The sequence below is a fragment of the Ascidia mentula genome, chromosome 1 (assembly GCF_947561715.1).
Source record: "Ascidia mentula chromosome 1, kaAscMent1.1, whole genome shotgun sequence".
Lineage (NCBI taxonomy): Eukaryota > Metazoa > Chordata > Ascidiacea > Phlebobranchia > Ascidiidae > Ascidia > Ascidia mentula.
This window is the reverse complement of record NC_138566.1, coordinates 19,507,970-19,524,991: the sequence shown is the minus strand read 5'-3', so window position 1 is coordinate 19,524,991 and position 17,022 is coordinate 19,507,970. Positions and strand designations below refer to the sequence as shown.

At 36.0% G+C, this 17,022-nt stretch overlaps 4 protein-coding genes and 1 pseudogene across 6 annotated transcripts; 3 read left to right on the top strand and 2 right to left on the bottom strand.

Annotated features, from left to right (window-relative positions):
- The first annotated feature begins 43 nt into the window (after nucleotides 1-43).
- LOC145904064 (mitotic checkpoint protein BUB3-like) lies at nucleotides 44-2,740 on the top strand. 2 transcript variants are annotated; one of them, XM_082992295.1, is made up of 7 exons: nucleotides 44-273; nucleotides 356-459; nucleotides 637-754; nucleotides 1,118-1,276; nucleotides 1,333-1,510; nucleotides 2,195-2,417; nucleotides 2,599-2,740. In XM_082992295.1, the coding sequence occupies exons 1-7, from the start codon at nucleotides 85-87 to the stop codon at nucleotides 2,609-2,611; spliced, it is 984 nt and encodes a 327-aa protein (XP_082848421.1). In that variant the 5' UTR covers nucleotides 44-84; the 3' UTR covers nucleotides 2,612-2,740. The 2 variants fall into 2 exon arrangements, with proteins under 2 accessions (XP_082848421.1, XP_082848429.1); XM_082992303.1 differs by lacking the exon at nucleotides 2,599-2,740 and having other exon boundaries at nucleotides 2,195-2,421.
- On the bottom strand, nucleotides 2,634-3,345 carry LOC145904080 (uncharacterized). The gene is made up of 3 exons (XM_082992315.1): nucleotides 3,211-3,345; nucleotides 2,858-3,082; nucleotides 2,634-2,791 (listed from the first exon to the last, which is right to left on the bottom strand). Exons 1-3 carry the CDS (start codon nucleotides 3,278-3,280, stop codon nucleotides 2,634-2,636), a joined length of 453 nt encoding a protein of 150 aa, XP_082848441.1. The 5' UTR covers nucleotides 3,281-3,345.
- Nucleotides 3,346-4,696: 1,351 nt separating this feature from the next.
- On the top strand, nucleotides 4,697-10,291 carry LOC145904015 (alpha-aminoadipic semialdehyde synthase, mitochondrial-like). The gene is made up of 23 exons (XM_082992229.1): nucleotides 4,697-4,903; nucleotides 4,977-5,084; nucleotides 5,142-5,318; nucleotides 5,405-5,557; nucleotides 5,612-5,758; nucleotides 5,833-5,911; nucleotides 5,963-6,090; nucleotides 6,153-6,328; nucleotides 6,469-6,591; nucleotides 7,034-7,145; nucleotides 7,221-7,283; nucleotides 7,349-7,416; nucleotides 7,490-7,617; nucleotides 7,713-7,842; nucleotides 7,904-8,014; nucleotides 8,082-8,190; nucleotides 8,247-8,323; nucleotides 8,536-8,770; nucleotides 8,841-8,936; nucleotides 9,067-9,176; nucleotides 9,233-9,321; nucleotides 9,531-9,704; nucleotides 9,866-10,291. Exons 1-23 carry the CDS (start codon nucleotides 4,781-4,783, stop codon nucleotides 9,979-9,981), a joined length of 2,832 nt encoding a protein of 943 aa, XP_082848355.1. The 5' UTR covers nucleotides 4,697-4,780; the 3' UTR covers nucleotides 9,982-10,291.
- Nucleotides 10,292-10,392: 101 nt separating this feature from the next.
- LOC145904056 (DNA/RNA-binding protein KIN17-like) lies at nucleotides 10,393-12,666 on the bottom strand. Its single transcript, XM_082992284.1, has 10 exons — nucleotides 12,470-12,666; nucleotides 12,245-12,409; nucleotides 12,079-12,175; nucleotides 11,853-11,988; nucleotides 11,474-11,604; nucleotides 11,278-11,408; nucleotides 10,975-11,111; nucleotides 10,831-10,916; nucleotides 10,662-10,762; nucleotides 10,393-10,524 (listed from the first exon to the last, which is right to left on the bottom strand). Exons 1-10 carry the CDS (start codon nucleotides 12,587-12,589, stop codon nucleotides 10,453-10,455), a joined length of 1,176 nt encoding a protein of 391 aa, XP_082848410.1. The 5' UTR covers nucleotides 12,590-12,666; the 3' UTR covers nucleotides 10,393-10,452.
- Nucleotides 12,667-13,224: 558 nt separating this feature from the next.
- Nucleotides 13,225-16,123, top strand: LOC145889146 (uncharacterized; annotated as a pseudogene). Its single transcript, XR_014399485.1, has 3 exons — nucleotides 13,225-14,683; nucleotides 14,904-15,741; nucleotides 15,802-16,123. The product of XR_014399485.1 is annotated as an uncharacterized LOC145889146 (transcript).
- Nucleotides 16,124-17,022: the final 899 nt, after the last annotated feature.

Sequence of the window (17,022 nt, the reverse complement as noted above, 5' to 3'; positions counted from 1 at the left end):
TCTTGATTTTTATGTAGAGTAGTTAGCTAACTTTGTTTTTTTATCTCAAAAACAAATATCTAGGTAATAAAAGCCAATTTTAAAATGTCCAATGAATTTAAGTTAAATGATTGTCCAAAGGATGGGATTTCATCTGTCAAATTTAGCCCATCAACTTCACAGTTTTTGCTTGCCTCATCTTGGGATGTTTCAGTAAGATTATATGATATTTCGGAAAACTCTTGCCGATTCAGATATGATCATAAATCTCCAGTGTTGGACTGCTGCTTTTCGGTAAGATAGTGTGTAGGCTATACTGCCGAATGGGTTGGGTTTTTACCAGTTTCCGCATTGTTAATTCTCTTGAATTTGATAGGATTCTGTGCATGCATGGAGTGGAGGATTGGATGGATCATTGTTGATGTATGATTTTAACATGGGACGGGAGAGTGTCTCAGGCACACACAACGCTGCCATAAGGTTTGCATAAAATTTGGTCTAAGTCTAATTTTTTTTAACAAACAATACGATTTGTAAAATATAATATTATTAAGATACGATGGATGTAGTATTAAATGCCAGTTAGTCTGGTTTTAGTTTTTATACAGAGGTTAACTATATTTTTATTGTATTGTGCATGCCTTGATGCTTTTACAGGTGTGTGGAGTACTGCACTGATAACAATGTAATTGCAACTGGAGGTTGGGATGAAACTGTTAAGTTGTGGGACCCGAGAAACAAGTCATCAGTTGGTTCCTACTCCCAGCCAGGAAAGGTAAAAATATTTTCATTTCCCAGAATCTAAATCTGTAACACCACTTGTGTAAAAAAGTGTTTCTTTACCTTTGTTTTTGGAAAGTGATAAGTTTTGTACTTTGCTTTTGCCATACAGCATTTAAACTTTTTATGAGGGCCAATTTTAATCTGTTTTTTTTAGGGATTTTACCATAAAATTAGTGTATTTTTCACCTAAAAGAAAAATGTATTTTATCTCCAGTTTTATGGTAATTAACATAATGGAAGGTGACAAAATTTTTAAAACCCCTGGTCTGAATTGTATCATGAAGTAAAATTATCACTGTGATTTATAATGGCAGCAACATAATTATTAAACATCAAATTACATTTTAATTTATAGGTTTATACAATGTCTGTTTGTGGACACCGTTTAATTGTTGGAACTTCTGGGAAAAGTGTTGTTGTTTGGGATTTAAGAAACATGGGTTACGTTGAACAAAGAAGGGAGTCAAGTTTGAAATATCAAACAAGGTGCATTCGAAGTTTCCCCAACAAACAGGTGCATAGCAGCATTAATAGCTCATTGTGTAATTTCACAAACTCCACATTTTACAGGGATTCGTTTTGAGTTCAATTGAGGGCAGAGTTGCAGTAGAATATCTTGATCCTTCTGCTGAAGAGCAGAAGAAAAAATATGCCTTTAAGTGCCACAGAATTAAGGAGGATGGGATGGAGCGCATTTATTCTGTCCACACAATTGCCTTTCATAACAGATACAACACATTTGCAACAGGTAGTATTGCTGCTTGTGTGAATGAACCACTTTAAATTTACTATCCTAACTGCAATTTACAGTTCATCTGACCTATTTTCTATGTAATTTTCAATTTCTCAAACTGTGTATCAAGACGTACTGGTGTGACGTTTTGGGTTTCCAAGGGTTTACTTAACCTGTTTTGTGTCCGGTTTTTGTTAAGGAATTTCAGTAAAAATTCAACCATTTCGGACGTAATGTCCGAATGCATTTCGGCAAGGAAATTACAGCGAGCGTAAAATACGCCCTATTGTACGCCTCGTAATGCTTTGGACGTCATTTTCGCAATTAGTGGCACTTTGTTTTTGAGGTCTCGATAACCGGCCATACACAACAGCATGTGCATGTCGCCTAATACTAGCTAAGATACATCGTTTCTTGGCAATGGGTTTTGTTCTTGCATTTTCTGTTAAAGTTGGACAAACGCAAGTGCAGATAAGTAACCCAAAACTTATGTGTTATGGAAACAAAGGTTGGTTGTTATATCGCGTAAATTGCTGTAATGTGCCATTTGTTTTTAATGCGAAATGGATATGTAGTAAATGCCTGAAAAAAATCCGAAAGGATCAAAAAGTTTGGGAACCACTGCTATATACCTAATCTTGTGGAGCTGACAAAGGCCTTACCCTATAATTTATAACCAACTACATTCTAATTTTTCAGGTGGTGCTGATGGCTTTGTAAATATGTGGGACGGTTTCAACAAAAAGCGCCTGTGCCAATTCCATCGTTTCCCAGCCCCTGTGTCCTCGGTTGCGTTCAGTGATGATGGATCAGTGCTTGCGGTGGCTGCCTCCCCACTTTATAGTTGTGAACCAGAACCAAACAGGGACGTTGACGATGCAATTTTTATTCGACATGTAACAGATGCGGAGACTAAACCAAAGTAAGTGAATGAAACAGCATTTATTTCAGCAGTAAAGTGCGGTTTAGGTAAAAATCAGTTCTAGTTAATTATTGGAAAAAAAGTGTTCTGTAATATAATTTTTAAAGGTCCCCCAGCAATTTGTGCCATGACAGTGTCACATAAAAAAGAAGTCTGCTAAACAGGTCATGTTTTTATGCAGGACATCCTCATAATGAATTGCTGGTCATAGCTAATTCATTCAGTTGAACTGATGCTTTCCACAAGGATATGAGCTTGTTGCACCACCGCATTTACTCTGCTGCTAGTTTCTGTGCAGTCTGCTTGAGAAACAAGTTTTCCATCTTCAAATAATCCTTCGCAAAAGATCGTCTCTTTGTCAGTTGTGTAGCTACCTGCAAAATAATAATGGAACACAAAGGCTTATTTGTGACTTTTCAACACAGGTCATTTTTTCTTACCGTATCCTTCTACTCTCCCTTCCCAAAACTGCCCTTTGAACATGTAACCATTTTTATGCAAAAACATTCCTTTTCCATGAAATCTACCATTTTCAAATTGGCCGTGGTATTCGACACCCGACTTCATTGTCATTATACCCAGGCCATGAGGTAGCCCTTTTTGAAACTGACCCACATAGTTTGTTTTACTTGGACTGGTAAGCTTACCAAAACCATGTCGTTTACCTGAAAAGGTAATTGTTTAACAGTAACTACACATACACACAAACTAATTTCAATGCTGGTTCAGTTTTGTGGAAATTTTGTTTGTTTAAAAATAAATTTTAAAACAGCTGGTTTGGAAATTTCCTTACCACACAAGAAGTCCCCTTCATAACTAGATCCATCAGAGTAAGAATGACATGAATTTTCTTGTATATCCATGAGTAGAAAGGGATTGATAGTTAATTTTAAGCTACAGCAGTTTTTTGGTTCGCAACATTTTAATTACAACTGCATGTGTACAAAAGGTGTTAAAAATTTTATTTATGCAAAGAGAATCCAACATATGTAATAAGTTGAGACTGAAAAGCAACTTTTAATCAGTCGAACACGAAGCTTTATGTCCACAACTACCGCTAACAGTATCGGTAGTACAACTACAAATTTCATTGCTTTAGGCATTTGCAATTCATATCACAAGCAACTCATTTTATTATGCTAGCACCTATATCAAAAATGTTTAAGAACCACTGATCTAGCTTACAGTCTGTAATGTTCAATATCATGACTTTAATGTTTAGGTATCACAAAACAATTCCAACTAATCTAAATAAAAAAGCCAAAGCTAGAATGCTGTTCATCATAATGCTGGTAAACGTTTCAAACTCATACAGGGTACTCATATGAGCAGCTTACAAAAAGCGTCAAGGTAGAGAGGGGAAACAAAAGACAGAAGGGAAACAGCGTTGACAATACTGATGATGAACGCTGCATGAGTTCGAAATGTTTACCAGCATTCTAGCTTTGGCTTTTTTATTTAGACTACTTAACTCCAGATACTTTGCACCCAAATTCCAACTAAGTTGTGTATTTCAATTTTTAAGTAAAAAAGAGTGGAAATAAAATGTGGACCTAATATTTGCACAGAGGCAAAACAGACTAATGCCAAGTAATTAGCTGGTCCTAAGCCTTATGTCACATTATTATATTAGGCTGCAACGTTTTGCTGCCATCAGCAAGTAGTGTTTGAATTCCTACACTTTATATGTTTTCCACCAAAACACTTTCCTGCATTTAGGAGTTAAATATTGCTTTTAGGTCCTGTAACAGAAACGAAAAATGACGCTGCCCTGTCTACTTTTAGCAACATGTACAATCAGTGAGCCATGTCAAACATTTTTAATCAAATAGGGGCACTATCGCTTGTTTGTCTTCTTTATTTACATGATTACCGCCTATAAGCAAATAAAATTTGAAGCAAGTGCTGCAGGGAAACTCCCTGTTTGAAGAGGTCACGTCTTGCGTGACGTAATTATCGTTGTTTGTGAGGTCAGTTCACTGTCAGATTTCAAGTACTTTCATTGGCGGATCGAGTGGGTGGATATGTTGCTGACGAGCCGTTTGTTTTTTGACAGAAACACCTGTCTGCAAAAACGCTAACATTTATTGTTGTTGCCAGTTACACGAGTCATACGTTCTCTGACAGAATGAGTGTGGTGGCATTTCATTTGCCATGGTAGCAATCTATGTATAGCCCGACAATGATATTTAAAATGTAAAAATAATTAGTTCTTGACTGTGCCCTAAAATGATTTTTTAACTAAAAAAGTTTGAATTTATATAAGCTTGTACAATGCGTCGTTGGTACAATTTGCACAGGTTATAAATATTTTCAAAATTTTGAATGATGAAGTTGTAGTTGCACACTTTTAATTGTACATCATGTTAAGACACTGTAAAGGAAGCCTTCTATCAAGGTTTCACAAAAAAATACTTGTATCTAATACAAGATCTACCAGCGCTTCTTCTACCAAAGTCATTGCAATAAGAAGGGAGGACAATGTGGTAAGCTTACAAATTAATACTTTTCTAAGACATATTTTACCGATCATATGGGTTGATGTGTATTTTTTTGCAGGTGTGGGAACGTCGAGCACCACTTGCTCCTTCTCATGTTCGAAAACTTGTGCATGATGGAATAAAAGTGCTTGTACAGCCTGCAAACAAGCGAGCTTTCTCTGCGCAGGTGAATATAGTGCATGGATCTGCCGTTACCTACACTTTCGAAATACATTTATTGTAGGAATATGTATCTGCTGGTGCCGTTGTTGAAGAAGATCTTGATGAAGCGTCAATTATTCTTGGAGTGAAGCAAGTTCCTGTTGATCGTCTTTGTCCTGACAAGACATACATTTTCTTTTCACACACAATTAAAGCTCAGCCTGAAAACATGGCAATGCTTGATGCTGTCTTACGAAATGTAAGTGTAATAATATTCCAATGTAATTAATTGGTTAGTTTGGCTGTGGAGCAAATTTTTCACCCAAATTGTTAAACTTCCACTAGAATATTCGTCTCATTGATTATGAAAAGATGGAAATAGAAAGTGGAAAGAGAGTTGTTGCTTTTGGAATGTTTGCTGGATATGCTGGAATGATAAATATTCTGCATGGTATAGGAGTTAGACTCCTTGCTCTGGGTCACCATACTCCTTTCATGGTAAACAGTTTTGTAAACCTGGTGTTTCTTGCCTAATAACTCAAATTTTTGCAGCACATTGGGATTTCACACAACTACAGAACTTCAGGACAGGCTATTCAAGCTGTAAGAGATGCAGGCTATGAAATTTCGTTAGGTAGACTACCAGAGTCAATTGGTCCCCTCACATTTGTTTTTACTGGTACTGGTAATGTCTCTCAGGTAGGTTTTCTGACATGTATGCCGAATAGTTGGGCCAAAGCGCTTGGACAGTTTGGTTTTTATGTGATCGACAGGGAGCTCAGGAAATATTCAGGGAACTTCCATGTGTTTACGTTGAACCTCATGAGTTGAAAAATGTTGCAGAGCATGGAGGTAACATCGCCTTTAAACTAAATGTATAAATACTAAACATGATTATCACAGACTCCAGCATGATTTATGGGTGCGTTGTCGATATGCATGACCATTTACGTCGCAAAACTGATGGTGGCTTTGATATGCATGAATACTTTGACCACCCAGAATTGTACGAATCAGTGTTTGCAAAAGAGGTAAATTTGAACAAAATTATGAATCTGTGTTTTTTACTCTAATTGAATATGTTTTTTAACAGATTGCACCTTATGCTTCCTGTATTGTAAATGGAATTTTTTGGAGGCCGAATGACCCCAGATTGCTAACAACGTCTGATGCTGTTTATTTGCAAGATGCCATTCACTCTCCAAAAATGTCACCATTAATTAGGAGGTCAGCATCAGACTCTCCCGGCTGCCCCCGACTGCCTCACAGGTGTCACTGTGTTGTTGTTAACAAAGATAGCTACAAACATTGATAAGAGAATAAAACCTAAATTTTTGGCTGATGTAGTATTGTTTGTGACAAAGGACATTTTCATCATGAACAAAATCCTAAAAAAATCATTGGTTTAGATTAATTGCAATCGGGGATGTTTCTGCGGATCCTGGTGGCTCAATCCAATTTATGAATGAGTGCACAAGCATTGATGCTCCATTTGAAGTTTACGACGCCTCAACAAACACAACAACCAATGGGTAGCTCATGCTTTATTGTGATTTTTTTATTGATATCTTTACCAGTTGACCTCAACCTATTTGGACTTGCAGACCAATGAACTTTCAAAAAACTTTTACTGCCCTGTGATGATATAAAATAGAATACAAAATTAGAAAGAAATCAACAGATCATAATAATAAGAATACTTGATGAGGCAAATGTATGAACTTCACTCCAAAAAAAGTTAATTTTATGCAAAAATGTATACATTGCAGGACCGGTAAACTAATTAATGCAGTCTGACAGTTAAGAAACATTAATGTGAACCATGTAATAGGTTGGCATCCATTTTTGTGACTATTCCATTCAAAACTACTTCCAGACATCTTTTATTGTACTATTGTTCTGTTACTGAACCTATTTTAACCTTTATTGTTTTCATGTAATCAATATCTTTGAGGAAAACCTTGTTTGTTGTAGTGTAAAGGGCCAAGGAATACTTATGTGTTCAGTTGACAATCTCCCAGCACAGCTGCCAAGAGAAGCAACACAATTCTTTGGTGACCAGTTGCTTCCCTATATAGGAGACTTGGTAAAACATCACTTTTTATTTTATTTAATCCACATTTTGATCACATTTTTGTCAAACATTTATATTCTACTACAGGCCAAAAATGATGCTGCATTGCCTTTGGCCGATCAAGTGGACATTAGCCCAGTTGTAAAAAATGTAAGATTTTGTTTCCATTTTGTAGTAACAACTGAAGTTTTTATTTTGTCAATGCTGTTGTTTAGGCAACTATTGCTTCCAATGGAGAGCTCACTCCAAAATTCAAGTACATCGAGGAAATGAGAAAGAAGAGGTGTGCATTTGTTATCTTTATAGCACAAAAACGTACAGTTATCAATTTGTTTTTTCCTTCTGTTATGTCACAGGGAAAAAGAAGGGGCTATGTATGCCACATCAACAAAGAACCACAAGGTTTTGTTGCTAGGCTCAGGGTTTGTATCTGCACCAGTGGTTGAATATCTCACCTCACACAAAGACACAGCAGTAACTGTTGGTAAGTTTCAACATTTTGTAGTTTTTTCATGAGAACTGTATATACCCATGGTATCGAACAAATGTCATTGTATCTAACCAATGTTTACTGTACAGCATCAGCTGTAGAACAAGAACTAAAGGGGTTGTATTCCAAAAACAAACATATTGACCCTGTTTTGTTGGATGTTAACAAGGAGAAACAGCGTCTTGATGAATTAGTCAAGGGACATGATTTGATAGTGAGGTAACATATCTATCGCTGATACTTTGTATTACATACATTAATGCCCTGTCCATTTTTTTAGCCTTCTTCCATACACACTACACCCAGATATCACAGATTTGTGTGTAAAAAATAAGAAAAACCTGGTAACAGCAAGTTATGTTTCTCCACAAATGCGAAGCTTTGATCAGAGGTAAGGCAAAGGACTCACTGTATTCATGTGTTTATTGAATTCATTGTTACCCCAAACTATGTGGCAGTGCAATTGATGCTGACATATCCATTGTTATGGAAGTTGGTGTTGACCCTGGTATTGATCACATGCTGGCAATGGAATGTTTTGATAAGATCAGGAATCGGGGTGGAGAGGTATATTAAAATAAATAAATAACATCCTGTTCAAATAAAAATTGTCTTTTGTATAGATTTCATCGTTCGTGTCATATTGTGGTGGCTTGCCCGCACCTGAATGTTCAGACAACCCACTCAAATACAAGTTCAGGTGTGTTAGTTGTATTTTGTTGCTTATAACCACCATAAACTTGCGTAGTTTTGTAGTTGTACTGCTAACTGCTTTCATCATTAATTGTTTCAAAAATATCACCAGTTACATATTGTTCAATCTTTACTGAAATACTTTTTTCAATACATTTCCTGTTGATAGTTAAGTTTCAAAAGATTTTTTCTCAGTTTTGTTTTCTGAATTTGTTGCAGCTGGAGTCCAAGTGGAGTGCTGATGGTAGCTCTGGCACCATCCAGATACTTGGAAAACAATGAAATAATTGAAAAAAGCGCTGGTGGTGAAAACTACAGAAAAGGGGTTCTTCCCATCAATTTCATGCCTGGCTTCAACCTGGAAGGTCTTCCAAACAGAGATTCCCTGACATATAAAGAAGAGTATGGTTTGGATAATGCTCATACTGTACTGCGAGGAACTCTGCGCTATAAGGTACCTCTCCAATTAGTTTTGCCATTTAAAATTGATTCACAATGGTGGTGCTGCTAACCACTATTTGTAGGGTTTTGCAGAAACTGCTGTTAGCTTTTTGGATTTGGGACTTCTCAACTTGGATCCACATCCACTATTGGGAGAAGACGCTCCTGCGTTGACATGGGTTAGTTTGCAAAGCTAATTATTTAAAGTCAGTATTAAGTAAGTCACATGTAGTAATTTAGTTTAGTTTACTTTTGGGTAATGTTTACTAAAGTGAATTGCTTTTAACCAAGTTCAATATGTTTTTGCAGAAACAATTTCTTTCAGACCTACTTCAGCTTGGTGGTAATTTATCACAAGTTCAACTGAAGGATGCGATTTCACAAATAGTCAACCCAGACTCCTTGCAAGCTATTGAAGAGTATAGTTTTTCTTAAGTGTTATGGCACTAAACACGTAAAAAAAATTTTTTTTTAGCTTGGGACTTTTAAGTGACACACCCGTGAAACGAGCTGGAAACCCACTTAATGCACTTGCTCATCTGTTAAGTTCTAAACTGCCGTTTGGTAAGAAATGAAAAGCAAACAAGTATTAATTGCGTAGACTTACTTGATTTCTTTTTTTTGACTTTAATGAAATACCCTAGTGCCAATTAAACTGCCCAAATGAGCAGATATGTTTACTTATCTTTGGTTAATACAGCAAAGTTACTTTATAGATAAATGTGGAGGAAAGAGTAAGATCATTAATTCCTTGTCATTTTAATGTCGTGCAGAAAAGGGTGAAAAAGATGTTCTGATTCAACGTCACGAAATTGAAGGAAAATTTCCTAATGGAACAACTGAAAGACATGATGTTGATATGGTCGTTTACGGTGACAACTCATACACTGCTATGGCAAAGACAGTTGGTTATCCATGCGCAATTGCTGCCCGGATGATGTTGCTTGGTAAGTGTCTTGGTATGTCTTTCTAATGATATGTTTTTACTCACACTGCAAAATGCGTGCCTTCAGTCCCAGTTCCATGACAGAAAAAGTGCTAAAACGTATTTCTTCTGCTAAAGTGAGGAATTCAACTATTTTTTAATGCAATAAATTTATTTGTGAAGGCAAAATCGAGAAAAAGGGAATAGTCACACCATTGAAGAGCCAAATATACAAACCACTGTTGAAGGAACTGCGCAGACTTGGAATTTCATCCAAGTCGGTCGTGCAGCGTAGATAATTTTATTTTTTATATATTTACCTGCATTAAGCGCACTATACACACGTTTTACAACATTACTCATAATTCTTCATTGCATTTGCCGTATACTATTACCTCTTGCTGACTGCACCTAGCAAATGTATTATGGCGTACTGACAAATACACAACTTGGCTCTCATACCTGCTTTTGATGTATATACTTGAAAAAATTCTTCATTGCATTTGCCATACAGAGTTTTATTACCTCTTGCTGAATGCACCTAGCAAATGTATTATGGCGTACTGACAAATACACAACTTGACTCTCATACCTGCTTTTGGTGTATATACTTAAAAATCATTTTCAAATTTTTTTTGTTTGCCAACAAATATATTTAATAAAACAACCAAACAAGGTTGCTTAACATACAGTACACTTCCTTTCAAGCATCTCCACATTCAAGATAGAAGTAGTTCACTTTAATTCCCACAACATATTTGGGTGTGCTGTCACGTAGCTTCATGTTTCTTAGAAATATCTTCATATTTAATATTTTCCACCACTCTTCCAGTTAATGGTCCCTGAAATATACATATGACAAAAACTGGTTATGCTAGAAAGATTTTAATCAGGACTGCAAGCCATGGCAGCTATTCTCTAAGTCTGGTGCTGAAAAATCAATATTTCTGGAACTGGAAATCAACATTTCTGCCCATACCTCCACAATTTTAATTGTCGCGCAAAACTTTTTGATGTCAACCGACTCTAGTGTGGCTACAGATCCTCTGTATCCACCATTTACCACAATCACCTTTCTCCCTACAAAAATGAATTTACATTAAAATATCAACAGCACAAACATGTTAAACAATAAAAAAACTACAAACCAATGGCAGGAATTACTGTTTCCACATGCATTTGGTCCAATTTAATTTTGTCACCGCTATCCAGCATTTTCACAACAGCCGTAAATCTAAGAAATGCAACGATATTAAAAACAGATCTTCAATAGCACAAAATTTTTGTCTTACTTGTTTATTACTTCTTTAACAACAGCTTTTCTTTTGTGGTAATTTTCACCCAACCGCTTTGTAACTACTTTAATAACAATATCTGGGGCAAGCCAATCCTCTGTATGTTGTGACACTTTCTTCTTAACTTCCTCCGCCTTACAAATTTAATAGAAACTGTACTATACATTGTCAAGATTATGATACTAACTGTTAAAATACTGCAATTTTTGAAGTCAAGGGGAAAATAAATAATACAAACACAAAACCACAAATGATTGTGTAAAATGCTGAATTTTGTTTCACATGTAACTCAAAACTTACTGCCATAATTTCATCTAAAGCACTTTTTTTCTTTTTTGCATTTTTATCGATTGGTCCAATTTGCTTTCGCTTGGTTGCAACGTTGTTCAATTTTTTAAAACTATTTTTTCCATCTGATGATACCTTAGTTTCTACAAGTAGGAGTTTTTTTGTAAAACAGCTTTACATTAAGAAAAATATATACACAAGTAAATACCAGGTAGGGTTGGTGCATTAAGATTAAAGGCTACTTTTTCATCGTCATCTTCACGCTTTAATTCGGTAAATTCTTGAACACTAGTGCTTGCTTCACTGTCTTGGCCACGCTTAACCATATCTTCTATGATTCTGGAGAAAATAAATGATAAATATTACCTTTTCTACTAAAATAAACAAAAGATAACTGACATGCAATCGAATGCTTTTCATAAGTGGTGAGCAGAAAACAAAATAATCCTGAACAACATTATGGAATAAAATATACTTGAACATCACATACCATGCAACTTGAACATTTTTTTTGAATTATATTGCAGTTAAGATATGGACTTGTTTGGCACCAACAGTATACTAAAACAGACAAACGCTAATCCCACCTTGCATGTCTTTCTTCATCGCCCTTTTCTCTGGCTTTCTGTTTTTCTAATTCTTTTTGCCTTGCCAAAACCAGAGGATCTCGATCAATGTATTGAATAAACCAACCTTTTTCTGTTTGATCCACTTTACAGTGACCTGTAACAAAGATCAACCACGAGCAGTCAAGTTAACTGTGCACATAAACTATAAAAAACACTGGTTGGCTTTACAAGTTTACAACAGTACCTTCTCGGCCCAGCCACTTAGTAAAGGTTGTTAAGGTGTACCACCTAGTTGCATTCATGTGAATATGGTCTTTTTGGCTAATGTATTCATTGTACACCTGCAAAGTTTATTATTTGCCTTAAAATGTATTCAGTGAAATGCCATTTTTAAGTATTATGCAACATACAACGTTGTTCTGGACCCGTTTTGTTCCATAAGACGTCCTTAGGATTTGCATGAAATCCTTGTAAAATGCACTTGAAAACATACTGTTGAATGCACCGGGCTTTTCACCAGCAAGAAGCAGCTGACGCTGATGCGATTCAGACGTGCAATGACATTTAAAACCATTCTAAAACAGGTTATAGAATTGTAAAGTTTATGGTTGTTACAGTTACTTAAAAGGCGTTACCTCATCCCGGCATTGTTTTTGACACATCTGACAATACCATCGCAGTTTTTGCAGGCCCTTTGACTTTATTCGGTTGCCAATCGCTTTGGCAGTCATAAATCCAGGCTTTTCTTTTCCCATCTTGATATGGATAACAATGGCTAACACAAAAATAAACGTTATAATCAGAATCAGAAACAACAATCGCTAGATGCGAGTTAGTTGAGAGTTTTGTTTACTGAACCGTATCGGTAGAAAGTTATGACCCATGACCGCGGTTACCTTCGGCCAGGATTTAAAAAAATCAAGCTTCATGTTTTTTGGTGCAGAAATTGAATGTATTTTAAAAACTTTGTCCGATTTTGGTTGCTTACCATGCCCCTATTTCAGCAAATATATTCATTATTTAGGCAATATGTTGTTTTTCCTGGACTGATAAAGTCTCTTTGAGACCCTACCAACAAGACAAAGCAAAACGTTGCTAAATAAGCAACAAGTTGGTTAAATAACCGACATGTTAATTCTGACAAAGTATGAGGCCGTCTGGTTGCCTATAAGAATCATTTGTCTGAATTTCACCACTGACAGAGATAAACACATAGAGATCAGTTTTTTTCACTCGTCATGGTTTGTGACAATTGTGATATTTATATTTCCATGGCAACAACATAAAAACAGCAAGTAAAATTGTGAAGGAAAGGATGTGGCAACAATATATTTCACTACGTTTATTGTCCGAATATCGTATAACAAGATATTTCTGTTTTCGACAGTCACGTCACAGAACATAGTGTTTGCACCAATAATGCTCAGCGAAACGAAATGGATTCTGTTCCTTGTTTGTGTAATGTTTATCTGGATTAACGTAGTCTTAGTAAATGAATATTTACCACAGTTTGAGAGATTTGATCAGTATTTCAAACGAAGGCCAGATGCATCACAGCTTTCAACTGACATTCATGCAGTATATTGTGTGATGCACATGTCAAAATGTCAAAGAGGGTCTTTTAATATTATTGACACATTAGCCAAAACCTTGCATCTACCTCAAAATGCAGTTGCAATGGAAACCAAATTAGTGGAAGATGGAATGCCGTTGTACTTCTGTCAGTATGACCAAATATGTTGTAAAAGACATCGTTTATATGACATCTATTTTAAATGCAAAGAGGGAAATATTGATATGCTTGCTCATTTTTCTTTTGAACGTGACATGGAAAAAGCAACTAAGAATGCTGCCAGACGGGAATTTGCAGTTTACTGGAAAGCATTCAGAGATTCAAAGTTTTTGAGCACTAAAAGCAAAAGCTTTCTTGACCTTCTTGGGTCATACCAGTCAATTTTAAAAGAAGGAAATTTAAGCAAAACTCTGGGTTGCTCAGTGACCTCTTGGTCTTTGCTGCAAATAACAAAACAAAATAACAAATTGGTTCCAGTTGAGAAGTTCTTTACCTCCAGAAAAAAACGGTCTGTTTCACACACACCTGGATTCTTTACTGATAAAAATAATTTGAACAACATTCCACCTCACCCGACAATGCCTGTGCAATTTGCAACCATATTGCCTACAAACTTTCGTCACACTGCCAACAGTACTACAGTGACTAAACCACATTTAACTGGTCAGTGCATCACATATTGATGTTGTGTACATGCATGTGTGTTGTTCCATGTGTACTTTAATGCCAATGTCTACTATTTCTTGTTACATGCCAATCAAAGAGGGCAGGCCTGCTACAGCTGGAACTTTGTCAACCCCAAGCTCCAAAACAGTGGCCCATACTGTTGAAGCAGTACAGAGTGGATCAGGTAGTCACAATATAGTATCTGGGAGTGGGAGCTTAGAAGTCAGTAGTAAACTAACTTTAGAAATGGTGTCATATCAAACAACTTCACAATCAGCTTCTACCACAGTTCATACTTCTCGTAGTTGGCACACATCTGTACCATTGTGGAATATAGCAGATATTCAATCAGGGCAAACTTTAAATACTACTGCCCTATCCAATCGTTATATTCCATCAATTATCATCAGCAAACTTGTTGGAACAATTGTACCCAAATACAACATTCATCACAAAAAGCATCCAAAGCATAATTTTCTGTCCACTGTCATTCAACCTAATCTAACAACCATATTTGAAGTAGTAACACAGTTAGCATTAATCAACAATCAACTGCTAACAACCAAAGGCTACTTGAGCTTTAACAGTTTAACTACATCTTCACGGAAAGGTAAGTTATATTTTTGCATTACATTTTATTCAATTGGGGTTTATCGAGGATTTCCTGGTACCTAAAGCACAGCTTTCGAATGTTTTTGTTTAGTTTCCTCATAACAAAATGTTGACTACTGCAAGCCTTTAATTAAAAAAAACAAGTATCCTATTGTCTGTGACAGTAATAAGAATGCAAAAACTACATTTCATTGATTTTTTTTCCGATTTTCTTGCAGTTCCAAAAGTGATAAATATAACAACAACAATTGGAAGAGCTTTTCTGTTTGAAGTTCCTCTCCATTGGACATACTCTGCATCAACTGAAAAGGAGTTTTTTATTAACAGTTCCATGCCACTAGATTCAATTAATAGCACATCAACCACATGGCTTGGAATGCTATCTGATAAAAGCATGTTTAAATGGCCAACTCTACTTACAATTAATACCAGGACAACTAAGTGGCCATCCAGTCTGCTGTTACAGTTCAATGAAAAGATATCACCTTTTAAACACCAGTATTTGGTAACAGTGAACTGCTCAGTGTATTGGAACCCAAAGGAAAGTGTTGTGATTTCTGGAAACCACTTTGCTACAATTGAAGCTTCAATTTTGTTGTTTGTGCAAAAGCTGGCTAACTTTTTGCCTTATGTGTACATACATGATATCACAGTTAGGAGTTGGAACCAATCCTTACTGAACCACAATCCCACTTTAGGGGAGAGAAAACATGTAGAGATTTCATGGTTGATTGACAAATTTTCCTACAAAAGTTTTACCAGTCATTATTTTCCATTGATGGCCATTCCTGATGAAAACCAATGTACTGAAAAATTTTTCTTTGCAATGCTGCCAGAATTTGTAATCAATGAAATAAGTTTATTGCAAATTTCTTCTAATATTGAGGAAGATGATGTCATCGTAGAAGCAAGAAACTCATTGGCAGTTGTTTTGCCTATCTGTATTGTTGGTGTGTTTATGACTGTTTCTTCAGTATTATTAGTTGTAAGGCACAAAAGAAAGAAGTTGCAAAATTCAAGCTTGTGGTTCAGTGACCGAACTTTTTCCAAACCAAGGTATCAAAGTTATTATTTTTTAAAGTTGTGATTAAGGTAACTAATGGCATATATTTGCAGAAAACCAATTTGCCTTGAAAACGAAGTAGAAATGGACACCTTCCAGCCCACAAAGCCACGTATTTTATTAGAAGAACGAAGAGTAGTGGACACAGTGGTGGATGAAAATGAAATCACATTCCCAAGTAGTTCCCTAAGCAACAGTTCCATCATGAACGTCAGCGACACAGATGTTTCCTGTGGTGATAACAGACATTTTTCTGGCTACTCATTCGTAAATGCTCGCTTCCAGTCAAATGGGGATGGAACGAGTATAAGCAGTGACACAAGTACCTCGTCGTTTGTTTTCAAAGAAATGCTTGTGATGAAGAGGGGCAAATAATATTTGAAAATTATTTTAAGACGTATGTTATTACAATCATGTTACGTTGTGCAATAAATATTTCACTATTTCGTTAATTTTTAATGATGTATCCCCACGCCAGTGTGTAAGTGGCAATATCATACTATCCGCAGCCCATTTAATTATTTAAACGAATTCGACAAACCAATTCGCGTTTTCGTAGGTAAAAATCTACTTGTTAAATGGTCAGACTTTTTTACAGTAACCCTACCTAAACATACTGAAACCAAACTTCTCAGCGATAAAAAAGTGGTTTATTATAAGGCTTTATTATAAAACATATAGAAATCCGTTTCGTAACTCAGTTAATCGGATACAAGTAATAAAATTAGAAAACACTGTAAACTGTGGTAAATTTGTGATTATTTGTGGTTTTACCAGTCCCCGTCCGTGTCCATTGGGGAGAAATGCTAAAAATAACCTGGAATTTTAAATGATGCTCTTAACTCAGTAATAATTAATATTTCGCAAACCCGCCTTTGTCACAATAGCAACCTAGTACAGTAGTGCAAAAAATTGGTTTTATTTGTTTTCCGTCGTGGTACCGTTCTGAGGGGTCCACTACGAATAAATGCGATGCATATTAGTGATGAACCAGACTAAATTCGAATGTGGACAGTCGCATACAAAGTGCTTAACTGAGATTTTGACTACTGGACGTTGAATTGTGGATTTCTGTCGTGAGAATTTACGCACGATTGCAGGAAATAAACACCATAACAAATTTAGCACCAAAGACACTTTCTGTGATGGCAATCCCACGGTATCTATATATGGGTTTAATTAAAACACGCTACATTTAGGTCATGAAAATTGCATTATGATGACGCCGTTGTACAATTCATTGTGATATTCTACATATGTGTTTAACCCATGGC

What these genes read in the sequence shown, in the direction of transcription:
- LOC145904064 (XM_082992295.1), top strand. Translation starts at nt 85, where the DNA reads ATGTCCAATGAATTTAAGTTAAATGATTGTCCAAAGGATGGGATTTCA. An exon ending in CCTACTCCCAGCCAGGAAAG is followed by an intron (nt 755 to 1,117) that starts GTAAAAATATTT and finishes TTTAATTTATAG; the next exon opens with GTTTATACAATGTCTGTTTG. An exon ending in GAAGTTTCCCCAACAAACAG is followed by an intron (nt 1,277 to 1,332) that starts GTGCATAGCAGC and finishes CACATTTTACAG; the next exon opens with GGATTCGTTTTGAGTTCAAT.
- LOC145904080 (XM_082992315.1), bottom strand. Translation starts at nt 3,280, where the DNA reads ATGGATATACAAGAAAATTCATGTCATTCTTACTCTGATGGATCTAGT. An exon ending in TGAAGGGGACTTCTTGTGTG is followed by an intron (nt 3,083 to 3,210) that starts GTAAGGAAATTT and finishes TTACCTTTTCAG; the next exon opens with GTAAACGACATGGTTTTGGT. An exon ending in AGGGAGAGTAGAAGGATACG is followed by an intron (nt 2,792 to 2,857) that starts GTAAGAAAAAAT and finishes ATTATTTTGCAG; the next exon opens with GTAGCTACACAACTGACAAA.
- LOC145904015 (XM_082992229.1), top strand. Translation starts at nt 4,781, where the DNA reads ATGTTAAGACACTGTAAAGGAAGCCTTCTATCAAGGTTTCACAAAAAA. An exon ending in CCACTCAAATACAAGTTCAG is followed by an intron (nt 8,324 to 8,535) that starts GTGTGTTAGTTG and finishes AATTTGTTGCAG; the next exon opens with CTGGAGTCCAAGTGGAGTGC. An exon ending in GAGGAACTCTGCGCTATAAG is followed by an intron (nt 8,771 to 8,840) that starts GTACCTCTCCAA and finishes CACTATTTGTAG; the next exon opens with GGTTTTGCAGAAACTGCTGT.
- LOC145904056 (XM_082992284.1), bottom strand. Translation starts at nt 12,589, where the DNA reads ATGGGAAAAGAAAAGCCTGGATTTATGACTGCCAAAGCGATTGGCAAC. An exon ending in AACGGGTCCAGAACAACGTT is followed by an intron (nt 12,176 to 12,244) that starts GTATGTTGCATA and finishes TAAACTTTGCAG; the next exon opens with GTGTACAATGAATACATTAG. An exon ending in TAATGCACCAACCCTACCTG is followed by an intron (nt 11,409 to 11,473) that starts GTATTTACTTGT and finishes TCCTACTTGTAG; the next exon opens with AAACTAAGGTATCATCAGAT.